This window comes from Glandiceps talaboti, chromosome 4 (genome assembly GCF_964340395.1).
Source record: "Glandiceps talaboti chromosome 4, keGlaTala1.1, whole genome shotgun sequence".
Taxonomy (NCBI): domain Eukaryota; kingdom Metazoa; phylum Hemichordata; class Enteropneusta; family Spengelidae; genus Glandiceps; species Glandiceps talaboti.
Window position 1 is genome coordinate 3,976,681 of NC_135552.1, and position 13,251 is coordinate 3,989,931.

General features: G+C 37.1%; 1 protein-coding gene across 3 annotated transcripts; it reads right to left on the bottom strand.

Moving 5' to 3' along the window:
* Positions 1 to 1,847: 1,847 nt before the first annotated feature.
* Positions 1,848 to 12,564, bottom strand: LOC144434558 (uncharacterized). 3 transcript variants are annotated; one of them, XM_078123026.1, is made up of 5 exons: positions 12,263 to 12,564; positions 6,727 to 6,821; positions 5,692 to 5,870; positions 3,799 to 3,931; positions 1,848 to 2,289 (listed from the first exon to the last, which is right to left on the bottom strand). In XM_078123026.1, exons 2-5 carry the CDS (start codon positions 6,790 to 6,792, stop codon positions 1,939 to 1,941), a joined length of 729 nt encoding a protein of 242 aa, XP_077979152.1. In that variant the 5' UTR covers positions 6,793 to 6,821; positions 12,263 to 12,564; the 3' UTR covers positions 1,848 to 1,938. The 3 variants fall into 3 exon arrangements, with proteins under 3 accessions (XP_077979152.1, XP_077979153.1, XP_077979154.1); XM_078123027.1 differs by lacking the exon at positions 12,263 to 12,564 and adding an exon at positions 11,062 to 11,168; XM_078123028.1 differs by lacking the exons at positions 6,727 to 6,821; positions 12,263 to 12,564 and adding an exon at positions 6,398 to 6,476.
* Positions 12,565 to 13,251: the final 687 nt, after the last annotated feature.

Sequence of the window (13,251 nt, forward strand, 5' to 3'; positions counted from 1 at the left end):
TCTGTGGGTAAAGTCTGTCACATGGAACGAATGATTCACCAGCGTTGCAAAAGACTTTGAAAATAGTTTCACCGTTTCACCTTTAGAAGTGTTCTGAATCATATGAATGTGTAGCTAGAGCATAGACAGAAATGTCAATCAACCAAGCTCATTTCCAGGGGTTTTCAGTGCACTACGTGAATTTACCCTTCACTGCATGCTCTGAAATGACTACATGGTTCACAGGCATCCTTCAAGAACAAACGAGTTTACAGGTCTCTTCAGCCACATAACATTTGTATCAAACTCTTTCGCAATTGTTTCTCTGTGAGTTGAGGGTTGACACTCTCGTTCATGTCAGGGAACGTAACTTGTGGAATACGTTACCGTAATGAAGTTCTAGATAGTGGTCTGAGCGAGCTCAAAGATATGACATGGAGCATGCCAGTATGCTCGACTATGAGTCGGAAATGTAACAAAACAAGAATACATTCATATACATGTACCTGTGACCAAAGACATATAAATGTCAAATATGTAACAAAACATTTAATATCCAAATTTAGTGAGTGGGTATCTTAGCACAGGTTTACTGCCAACTGATGGATGTACAGTTGGTACACACTGGCCATTTTGAATCTCACTATTCCTACCCACAGTTCATTGTGACCACCCCGCTCACTTGACTTATTTCGAAATCGTACATGTGTTCTTTACTCGTTGTCCAACACTGTGTGTTCTGTAGTATGGAGGGTATTGAAGATGCCGTTAGTCAAGGACATAATGCTTGCTAAATTGAAAAGTAACCATTTGATGTGATGATGACGGATTTCCAATATGGTGTCGGTCACAATGTTCATGAACATGTTTACTTTTTTTTTCATAAAATACAATAAACATCACTAAAAATAGAAAAGAATATGTGCTGACTTGAAATTAACAAATCTGAGTAAGATACCCTCTGTGCATCTACATGCCAGATATCAAAGCAGTATTTGAGAAGAATTTCATTTTGACAAAAAATTCCTAAAACATTGAAAATGCCACAGATCAACTGGGCATGAACAAATCTGAATACTCCCCTCCCCCCCCCCACTAGAGATGACACAATATTGACATATACATTATAATATATACATTCAGTTATTATACATGATCAATCAGTCGATTTACATAACAATTAATGTTACATATTTTTGTATTCATTTACATATCACAATTTTCAACATTTCTATTCCATTTCCAAGAGAAGCATGTGGTTTGCCACTCAGGTTAAAATATCTAACCTTTTGCATAAAAAGGATAATTCTGTCATCATTTTATACAGTGACATCATCGAGGTTAGTGACCGTAAATTAAGACCTTGTGACCTAACTTCATAGATACCTTGCTCGATTGATTGTCGAGCTGTTTAGATACTTTCAGATGTTTTGAACGCAAGTTTACATATACCATTTACTCAGGATACAGAGATATTTCTAGACCATAAAATCTTTATTGATTCCATGTTCAAACCGACAAATGGTTGAATTGACCAAAGTTGATCGGATTTGATAAATAAATAAAAAGTTATTTAGGGTATATAGGTAAAATAGTATGCTAAATTGAGCACCATTCAATTTTGACCTCTACACAGGTTTCCCCCAAATATGTTCATTTTTCCTAACTACTGTGATACCTTGCACTTTCACCTAATTAGGTATTTATTTTTGATTTTGGATTTATAAAACAATTTTATCCTAGCTTCCTACTTAAAAAAGTCAATGGGCAACAACATATGCCAACTCCTTGTTTGTAACCCTATAAATGGCGAAAGACTGATAAGTGTCTAAAATGTTTGTTATTGGACGTACAATAACAAACTTTTTTACACATTGTTTAGCTCTATGCCATTTATTGAGTATCAAACAAGCACTTGACCTATGTTGTTGCCCATTAATCTAGAGGTTGCTTTGCAGGTTAATCAGAAGGATTGACTTTCCTGTGTAGTATCAAAAGTGCCTTCATTGCAAGGTATACATTTAACACAGGTAACATATTAAAAGATAATGCTGTCTTTTCCGATATGGTGGAATAGAACAAGTAAGATGATTGAATGGGTGGGTCCTCATGTACACACAGACCTTCTCTCTCAGCCAAACCCTTGTGTATGTGTGATCTTGAGAGGAATACTTCGTCTCTACCCCACAGTGAAACATTGTACACAACATAATGATCAGGAGTAGAGAAACAGGATTCTTTTGCAGCTGTTACCTGCTGACACATCATTTGTGGAAACCCATGATCTATTTGCTGCTCTGTGGTCTTATTCTGAAAGGATAATAAAACATTTGATAGAAAAAGTTCAACCAGTATTGATCCAAGAAACAACTAAGAAAAACCTCCCTAGAAGACACAGTATGTTAGTATGTAATATTTCATAATTCTAATTTTGTGAAATGTAACAGTTTGCAGTTGCTATGGGTGTGGTCATGATCTTGCATACATTTTTGAATGTTTACTCTCTCACCTAAATTTCAGGCTGATCTGCCTAGTAGTTTATGAGTTCGAGTTTGATTTTGACCAAAAAAATCACATTTTTGACCAAATCACACATCCATTGGTTAAAGATCATTTTGATTTGAAGAATTTCTCAACCAGACACCAAAGTCAATACATCCACCAACAGCCATCGGAGAATGACTCAGCCCCCGCAACGGCTGTTTTAACTCCCTGTGATGCCATGTCATTGAAAACAATGACAGTCTCTTTTGGATCCCCAGGCCATGTTACGGAATACAACAAGCTCACTCATTTGCTTAACATAAACAACTGACGAAAACCCATTGAATTTCCTTCGGATTACATTGGAACTGCTGCTATTTTTTACTGAAATCATAGCATATCCTGTTTAATCTAATTGTATGTGAAATTGTTTGGCTGGAATATGACGTGTTTGCACTTTTATGATCTATGGTAAATAAATACGTCTAATTTGGCAGTTGTAAACAAAGATGCCGACTGTATTTGCCGAACATGCTTCCATGCAGAAGCGAAAAAGCGGCCAGTTTTTGTTTTAACACAAAAAATATTTACCAAAACAGTGTTAAACTCCATTCAACGCTATTAAATATGTAGTTGTTTAGGCGGGAAATCATGTAGCGATAATTTTAGAACAATGGGAGTGACCTTCGAACAGTACAAAAATGTCATCCCGTGTCCTTACAGTCACATTGCATTGATCACGGTGACCGGCTACTGCTTCACACTAAAAACGTGAAAGTTACCATTCTTCCAGTCAGTCGCAGTTCAAACTGGGCAGTAGATTACCTATTTTGTTTACTATTTTACTAGGCATATATATGCTAAACTACTTTCAACATAGCAGTTTATATTAGAACGCAGGGCCTAGAGACAACGACTTCATGTGTTTACCTTTAATGACAACAGTTAGATAAGTTGACACGGCAAGACATAGAGTAGCACATACCATTTCTCGATGGGGTTCATTATTATTATTATTAAACTATGTTTAAAGTTGATAACTTACTCAACCAATAAGGCTGCTCATTGGTATTTTACTAAATGTTACACCTTGACTAAGGGGAAAAAAGAAACAAGTGAAGGATATTTTTGGTTGTGTTCTATTCTGGCTCTCTCAAAATAATTGTAACATTACGTCATTAGATAAAAAAGTATATCAAAAGTTCAGTTATGTTGATGTGCAAAGATTGAGTTTAGAGTCATGCTAATACTAATAGTATGTGACATCATATCATTCTCATAATGGTGATTACAAGGGAGTTGAAGAACAATCAGGCATAACATATTAATTCATACCTCTGTTATTGCAAGCAACTGGAAATAGGTGTAGTCATCATCATCACCTGTATGAATGTGAAATTCAACATCGGTTTGGACTGAGTTCTTTTGACCGCACATACTGAATTGTCTTTCAGTAGAACGCCCAGACCTGGAAAACAGAGAGGTCTTTGTCAATGAAAATCAAAATATGCCATATTCTAGTAGTAATGCAGTCAGATTCATTGTTAGGTCACTGGGAGCAATGCTCATAATTAAGCTGTCTGTAACAAGAAGTGAGGACTAGATATGGGCATGTTCTGGAGACAAAGTCAGGGGGCCATACACATAAAGGATAAACAAATTCCAGGGCTTTCCAGAGGTTTTTTAATCACTTTTCCAGGTGTATTATCGTATTCATTTGGGCCATTTTTCCAGGGGTGTTAACCATCAAAATTTATTTTATTGAATGACAACTAATTTTCTGACATGAACAGGAAGTAATTATCTGCTGCTCTCACAATATATTATGTATGTCACATAACTGAATGTCAACACCCTCTGCAGTTGTTGGTTCAAAAAACATCACAGCCATTTGATGGACACAGGGTCCATACACCTGAAGCAAAAAAATTCCACAGCTTTCTCATCAGGGGCATTCGTATTGATTTGGGTCATTTTCCAGGGGTGACAACCATCAAAATTTATTTTATTGAATAACATCTGATACTCCGACATGGTCGACAAGTCATTAACAACTGCTCTCAAATGTTTTATTGCGTTAATTTTCCGGCATATTAAAATCGACTCAGTTGGGTTACACCTCTATTTTCACTCTGAGTAGTAGTTTCATTCAGCAGTAGCACTGATCATGTAATATTTGAGTCACAGGATTCATCAGTCTAATTCAGACATATCCGGTAAAAGAAATAAAAAAATGCATGTTTCTCAATATTATACGATTTGAATATATTTAAAAGTCACCTAAAGTGGATTTTTTCCAAAGCGTCATTTTACGTAACGAAATTACAGGCTATGAATAACTGAATATGTTCATATCTTGTGTCGCACATGTTTATGTGTGGCCATGGCACCACGTGTACGTTGCCGAACATCACGATTTCTCAATTCAACTTGATGATTTAGGAGTGTTACTGTACTAACAAATATGATATAGTGCTTATTCTTTTTGATCATGTAAAACAAATTTCAACAAGTCATTGAGAATGACATAGCCTCGCAATGATTGGGTTTTAAGGAACTGGCAGTTAATGTTGTCATTTTCTTGATATCACTACTCTGATCACGCAACAACACTTGTGAACCTAAATCAAACAGACTTAGATATGTTGTGTCTGCTCGTTGGACATGGAACATGTCTAGTCATGTTGTGTCTCCTTGTTGGACATGGGACATGCCTACTCTTCAAGATGATGTAATGGAATAAGCCATTCAACAATAAAGGATGGGTTGGGTATGGGGGGGGGGGGGACCTGTTCAAGCATGTCTGAGTTATGGCTTTGGACATGAAAACTGCGGCAACAAAATTGCTGCCAGGCAGCCACATCGGATCGTATCATGAAACAAATTGGCGTGCATATGTATGCCATTGTATGTTGCCCATGTACCAAATTTGAAAAAAAGTGGTGCAGGCATCTCAAAGAAACAGCTCTGGACAGACGGACGGATGAATGGAACCCATTGGGGACTAACAAACATCCTTATACATGTAGATTATATTGGTATTTTTCAGTCAAATAATATCCAAAGACCCAAGCAAACTTTTTGGTTACTAAAACTACAATGTATTTATATGATATGGGGATGGGGTTGCCATGGAAATACTCCCTTAAAATATCCATTTCAGAGTTATATATGATATGGTAAATGTGTTAGGGTTAAGGTTAAAACTTTGCAAGTCTTTATTCCTACCTGATGTCAAATTTATAAGGTGTTCGATCTTCTAATGCGATCAAACCTCCAATCTTGCCGACTATTACATCTAAGTCTGCTGCAATCACACACTTTTTACAATAGATGACAAACCACTTATGCAATATCACTATTATTGAATGCAGTGTAGCCATTGGTATATCTAAGTTTTCACACCCCTAAATCAAGACAGAAACAAAGACATTAACTATGCTTGCGTACTGCATTAATATAATCTTTGAAAAATAGTGCCAATGGTGTTGTAGCACAATTGAACTGTTTTTAAAATAAGTATATGTATTCATTTGCTGAATGATTATCCAGTTGCCAATCCAGCCTAGTTATCTTTGGCGTATGCACTCAGTTTGGCTGTTGCTAGGAGCGTGGTCACATTGCTAACAGGGTTGGCTGTTGGCACCTGTCCTATGTCACCAGGATTCAGACCTGGCAACCACAATTCAAAGGTTGTCGACCACCACAATTTTCCAACTAGACACCCCGGGTAATACACCCACCAAACTTCATTGCAATCAATACAGCGGTTTTTTACTTTAAGTTGTTTACACACACACACACATATCCACACAGACAGACAGATGCCGGCTGATCCCTACAGCACTACTAAACCTCAGTTCAGTTGTGCTAATTAAAAATCTTGGCAGTGTTTTAAGCCATGCAGAAGAGGGCAACAAGAGACGGTACGTACTCCTCTAAAAAAGGTGTCAACTTCAGTAAACATGGCACATAGCGAGATGTGGATGACACGTGCATTACACCTCCTTACATGTGTTAACGTCCATGTGAAGAGCTTCAAACAGGATGCTAAAATTCAAAACAATGCATAGTATGACAATGAACTCTAAAAATGTCTCTTAGAAATGAACAATATAGGTAACCATTAATTACAATAATGACAAATACTCGAATATTTACAAAGACGAAATGTGAACTGACCACAATACATTGCTATCTGTATTTGCATGTGTCTCATCAATTTGCATGTTCCTGTATCTAGTCATCTGTAGGATTACTTACCTTTGTTACATCTGATATCATGGCAAGGGTTACCTTGCCACTTCTTTCATCCATTGCTTTGCCCATCACAGATATTACCTTGTACAAAGATGACTCTGTATTGGGAAGGAGAAAAATTTGATTTATTAGATGTTTCATCAATGATACATGAATATGTTCATGACAATGTGTACAAACACACAGACAACAAGACATGATACTGCATAAATTTCAAATTTTAACGTAATATTGTACAAGCTTCTACATATTGTCACTATAATCAAAACTATGGTAATGGATGGTAATATCGAATTAAATACAAGTTCCATGTCACATTGTATCAGAAAATTTCAGAATTATCAACTGACAAGTCAGAACTTAGAGGTCATAAACTCAAAGGTCAAAGGTCAGTGCTTAAAAATAGAAATAGCAAACTCTGTCAGTTCGCAGTCAGCTTGACCGGTTTCTGGGCGGGCAATTTGCAAGTGTTATTATGTAACAAATTTGTTTATTTCTACTGAACATAGTTCAGTTGTGCTAAAAACCTGTATGCAAGTACATGTACATGTATGTATGTCGATTTATTCCTTTTAGAACTGTATTTGATTCAAGATTGATATTTCCCCATCTACTCCGGATCCAATAGTGTAAACATACTGACAAACAATGTACACTCGCGTATTGAATAGTACGTACTATATGGACGCTTTGATCAAGGTCGAGCTCTGACTCCTAGAATTTATATTACTCCCGAAAAAACGTGCACCATTGGCCAACAAAATAATATAACCCCTTGTAAAGCTAGGAAAATCCTCTATCAAACTGACTATGATAAATGCAAAGGATTAACCTCCAAAAAGACATTTAATCTTAAATACATGTAGGTAACCATGAACTCAACACAGACGTTTGAGCAAAATCTAACCTCGGACGCATCAGCTTTCAGTACATGTACAATGTATCTGCCATCTGCCTTCATATGTCATGTATACAGGCACATGTGCCATGTTTATATCCAATTTTTTTTTTTTAAATGGTGAAACTTCTGCCGACAAGTTCTGAAAATTGTCGTTCACCAGGTGTTCACCTACGTAATGAATATTCATGATGCTTAAAAGATTCCTGTTCATGGATTGGTCGAGCGTGTGAAACGGTACTGTCTGTCCCGATGACGACCAGGACTAATTAAAGGAAAAGTATTTATGTACCACCCATATGAGGAAGTGTGCATACATCACCCATTCGAGGAAACAAATATAGGCTTATATAATTGCCCATTTGGTGCTTCAACACATTATAAAAAATTGCTCATTTACCAATCTAATCAAAATCTGATATAGATGTGGGCTAATTGTTCAATGTTAATTTACCTTGTTAGTTTTGCTTTAATTGACCTTTGTGGCATTTGGTTATATTAAGATCTGTATTGCTTAAAAACAAAATAGCAAACGCCAGTGTTCTCCACAGAGGGTTTTAGCGATCGGGCCCGATATCCTTTAATTTTCACAGATACACTATCAGTTGTCCCGATACGCTATCAGATTGTATAGGGTTCGGTAAATATTGTTCATCTGTCAATCGGTCAGTTGACGCCTTTGTTGTTTCGGCCCATCCACAACGTAGAAGCATGTCGGAACTGCCAGATTTTGACAACTACAAAATCAAACGATGCCGTGCCATTTTGGTATAAAGTATAAAAGTTCGACAAACTCATGAAGTTGGCATTCAGTGTCTAGTTAATTTTCTATGAGTGACTGAGTAACACCGAGTATGTCTCAACCCAACAGCATGTGCATTCTTCAATGTCGTGAAAAGAGTTGAACAGACTAATGTACCTTTCGATAAAGTGGCAATGTTATCTCCGATTATCAGTTTCATGTTCAATTTTACCCTGAAAACATGTTTAGTTTGTAGTTTGACATTGTAGACTGATACATCGTACGACTACGATGAAAGCATGGATTTTCCAATATGGCGGCCATGACGTCACAAACTATCGCGAGTTTTTGAAGTCCTCCATAGGAAAGTATATAAGTCTCGTGTATCATGAAATTTCGGACTAACACGATATCTGCCAGTAGCTGTACACAAACTTCAAAAATCTGTTATGAGTTTCTTATTGGTGCTAACTGTGTTAGCGGTAGGCTTTGAAAACCATTAGCCATTTTGGCTAATGTTACCCAATTTCAATTAGCCAAATTGAAAACTGATTAGCCAAAATTTTGTTTAATAATTATTTCATACTTCAAGTTTACAAATTCATTCTTTGCCATGAGCATTCAAAATTTTGATATATACAATGTACTACTACAACAAAGGTATGTTCAATGTTTTGTTTATCGCAACAACTCCCTGTAAATAAATCTTTTACAACAGTACATATATGTTTGTGGTAACTACTTATACCTTGACATTGATACATGTGATCAGATCACTATCAGTGTTCCCCACACCAATTGTGGTTAGTTTTGTCAGGAAAGCTAAAATTATTTCAAATTATTTCAAACAATATAATATATGATTAGTTTTGTCAGGAAAGCTAAAATTATTTCAATTGTTAGGCCAAATAAAAAAAGTTGGTTGATTCCGGTTACTCGACCCCACCTAGTTTTTCACACTGACCCATAACTTTCTTTTACATAATCGACAAAAAAAATAAGAAAATCATGAAAATTGTGTTTCGCAAGAAATAGTGGATGCGGAAACTGACATCAACTGTACATCTGATGAGAAGAAGCCCATAACACAAGAGACCATATGAAAACAACAGAAAAACATAACTACCTGAACTACATACTCACAAATGAAAAAAAAAAATTAACTCGCGAGATTTTGTGACGTCATTACTTGTACCCACCATGTTGGAATTGTGTATGCAGTCGCCCTGGTCGAACTTCGCGATGGCCAACTATTAACCTAAAAGTGTTTTCAGAGTAAATTTGAACAAAAAACTAATGATCGGACACAGCATCCCCACTTTATCAAAAGGTATATGAGTCTGTTATACTTTTTTAGCACCGTTGAAGAATACATGTAAGTCGAAAGTCTACAGCATCACGTTTGTTACGTGTATTTCAAGTGATCATGGACAGTGGAGGGGAAACACTTTACCGCACATGACACGACGGTGTCACAACATTTGAAGCTGGGCACAAAACATTAAAACAGTGCCCTGGCTGTCGATACCAGGGCACCGCACCCTGCTAAAAACTCCTCATGATGGCAACTGCCACAATTACCGCGAAGTATATGTTATGAACGATCATTTTACCGTCAAGATCGAGTGAGAATTTCTAATCGCCAATGTGGCGAACAAAGCATAAAATATTTTCGTCAAACTAAGTATGAGTTCGCGTTTGCGAATTTGGCGAATGTTAGTGCGAACACAGGCTAATATTTGAATAAATTGGCCTTCAACTTTCCTTTGGCCACACGGACATGTACTACTTGTTTGATATTATGATGTACTTTGATTTTATAAAATTCATTAAATTACTCAGGAATATTTGTTATGTTAATTTATGCTAATGTATGCTAATGAGCCAATATCCTATCAACAAATCCTGGGGAGAATACTGAACTCTTTTACTAAAAAATAAGATTACTAGCGTATTTACAGGGAGGCATTCAGTTTACATTACCACGCTTTCAGCAACTGTTTCGCAGCCTTGAGAAAAAGTTGCTCCATAACAATCCTCGACGTAATAGATGACGTCTACTGGTGCCCTCATAGCCAGGAAATAAGTGTATAAGAGAATTGTTATAATTTATAACTAAAACAATGGGTATTATTATTATAAGTTTATTCCATTGATGTACTTTAATTTTATAGGGAATATTTGTTATGTTAATTTATGCTAATGTATGTTAATGAGTCGATATCCTATTGACAACAAATCCTGGGGAGAATACTGAACTCTTTTACTAAAAAAATAAGATTACTAGCGTATCCTTACAGGGAGGCATTCAGTTTACATCTGGTTGAAATATTGTCATTATTATCCTAGTCTAGTTCCAATAATTTATCATTATGATGATAGTTAAAACTGTCTAGTTAGAACTAGTCCTACTTACAGAAGGTGCAGTGCATACGTTCCGCTCAACAAGGGATGACTCACTCCGTATGCTAGCAGGACTACGTTAGAACTAGTAAAGTTGACCTCCATACTATTACTATTATTATCCATGGACTGTTTCATCACTTTTGACACAAGTGGCGTTGTATGTAATCGGATACTTTCAGATATAACTTCTTAACACCTGCACCTCCCAGGGGCCGAGGGTTGAAGGGGTTAATGGGGCCAATTAAATTTGGTACGAAGTAAATTGCAATCTGCTGAACTGACGACCCCTCACCTTTATCAAATCCTTCTCAGTTTCAGGTAAAGGGACAGTGTTAATGACCTGCGAAGCGTCCCCGGATGTAGCACTTGCAGGAACAGATACGCCATCCGATAACCACATCATCACAGGAACTAAAGCTCGGGCCTCAACGAGTGATGATCCCATAGCCCTTACCGTAAAACTCGGAAAACTACGTTCAACCACGTTCAACGCACGCATGTGAGGTTCTTTCCATCTAGATCCTGACGGCATTCGACCGCGACTTGACTTGAACGGGCAACCCGCACATGGTTCTCTGCAGCTGGACGAAATACTTCGACAATCTGATAACCAGGTTTTCACACGTCGGTCTGTAAGGCTAGAGTGTGACGTTGACTCTGATGGAGTCGGTGTAGTAACACGTGCTCGTTTATATCCCTGACGAATATGTTCTCCTTGCCCACCATCCTTCGAACCACGCTCCGCCATTTTAAGTTTGCGAGCGCAATCACATAGCAGACGTTGCGCGGTCACGTGTCATGTGTGTTAATTAGTGCAATTTGTAGTTCTCATCTCCACACCTGTATGAGATGTTTATATCTCATAAAATGTGACAACTTATGTATTTTATGCGATTTGCCAAGTGGCTTAATTGACGGTTTACCATATTTCATAATATACATAAATACAAAGCGATTACCACAAATAAAGATTGCTATAGTCACTCATTATATCCAATTGCAAAAAACACTGCCACTCGCTATGGAATGCGCGATCTCAAGAAGTTCGCTGTTGTGCCGTAACCAACATATTAAAGCCTTCAATTTCAAAACTGTACTGAATACCATCAATTCTAGTACTTTGATGGTATCGCCCCACTCGCGACTACATACGTACGCGACAACCAGCTGCAGTATTCTCAGATAGAACCGCCACATACATGCCAAAAACAAAGATTTTTAATTTCCTTTTCGTTTTTGTCAAGTTTTAGAAAAAAATAACCCCATACTATATTAATTTTTGTTACCATGGCAACGAAGGTAAATGAACCCTGTTTTCGAACTCATCATAATAAACTATCGCTGGTCAATATACAAATAAAAACTAGGTTGTTATTGAAATTATAATTATGTATAATATTTTATTATTATTTAATTATTGTTAATTTCACACTACAATTGATCATTAGTTTTACAAACTACAGGAAAGTCTGAATATTAAGTTCGTTACCTACCACTTTCTTCAAACACAGGCACATCACTAGCCGCTAGCTGTTCCAGTATCTCAATATCTCGCACTGATACGTATATCCAAAGTCGGCATTAATTAACTACTGCAATATACGTTCATAAGGAAAACATCACGTTCAACCCTGATGAACAATAGTTCAAATAACACAAGGAGAAATAAGAACAAGCGATCACTTCGATGGGACCCTCCCAAACAAGTACGCCATCCCATCCATGACCCTGTGTAATAGACAATCCCGTTTGATAAGATTCAGGTAATAACTTTGATTATAGCATATGGTTTTTATAAAAGGCTTCAGACATTGGCTTAGAATGTGTTACTTGGTATGGAGAAGTGACCCATAGTGACCACTATTGGCGTAATGTGGGCACAATTCTTACCTTATTTTCCCAGCGACACTATACCTGTTGCAGGGGAGTCCTATCAGTGATTTCCTTTGAGTATGGTAAGAATATTTGCCCGAGAATGATGTGTTTTAAAGCACTCATTGCCTAGCATTATTCGGGCACTAATTGACAAATTTATATCACCACGCTTTCAGCAACTGTTTCGCTTGCTTGGATTTCAGCCTTGAGAAAAAGTTGACATCTACTGGTGCCCTCATAACCAGGAAATAAGTGTAATAGAGAATTGTTATAATTTATAACTACAAACAATGGGTATTATTATTATAAGTTTATTATATAGTCAGTACCCGGTCTACAGGTAGTATCCCGTGTATAGTCAGTACCCGGTCTACAGGTAGTACCCCGTGTATAGTCAGTACCCGGTCTATAGTCAGTACCCCGTGTATAGTCAGTACCCGGTCTATATTCAGTACTCAGTCTATAGTCAGTACCTGGTCTATAGTCAGTACTCAGTCTGTAGTCAGTACCCATCCAGTCGAAGTCACCTAGGAGGCAATGCATAATACCTGTGGAGTCTGTGTGAATAATCGTCCCGACTATAGTATCAAAGGATATGCAAAAAGTC

Excerpts from the sequence above, each read along its gene's own strand:
- LOC144434558 (XM_078123026.1), bottom strand. The coding sequence starts at position 6,792 with ATGGGCAAAGCAATGGATGAAAGAAGTGGCAAGGTAACCCTTGCCATG. Across the intron at positions 5,871-6,726 it reads TGATATCAGATGTAACAAAG|GGGTGTGAAAACTTAGATAT; the intron begins GTAAGTAATCCT and ends GTCTTGATTTAG. Across the intron at positions 2,290-3,798 it reads AGTTGCTTGCAATAACAGAG|AATAAGACCACAGAGCAGCA; the intron begins GTATGAATTAAT and ends TTATCCTTTCAG.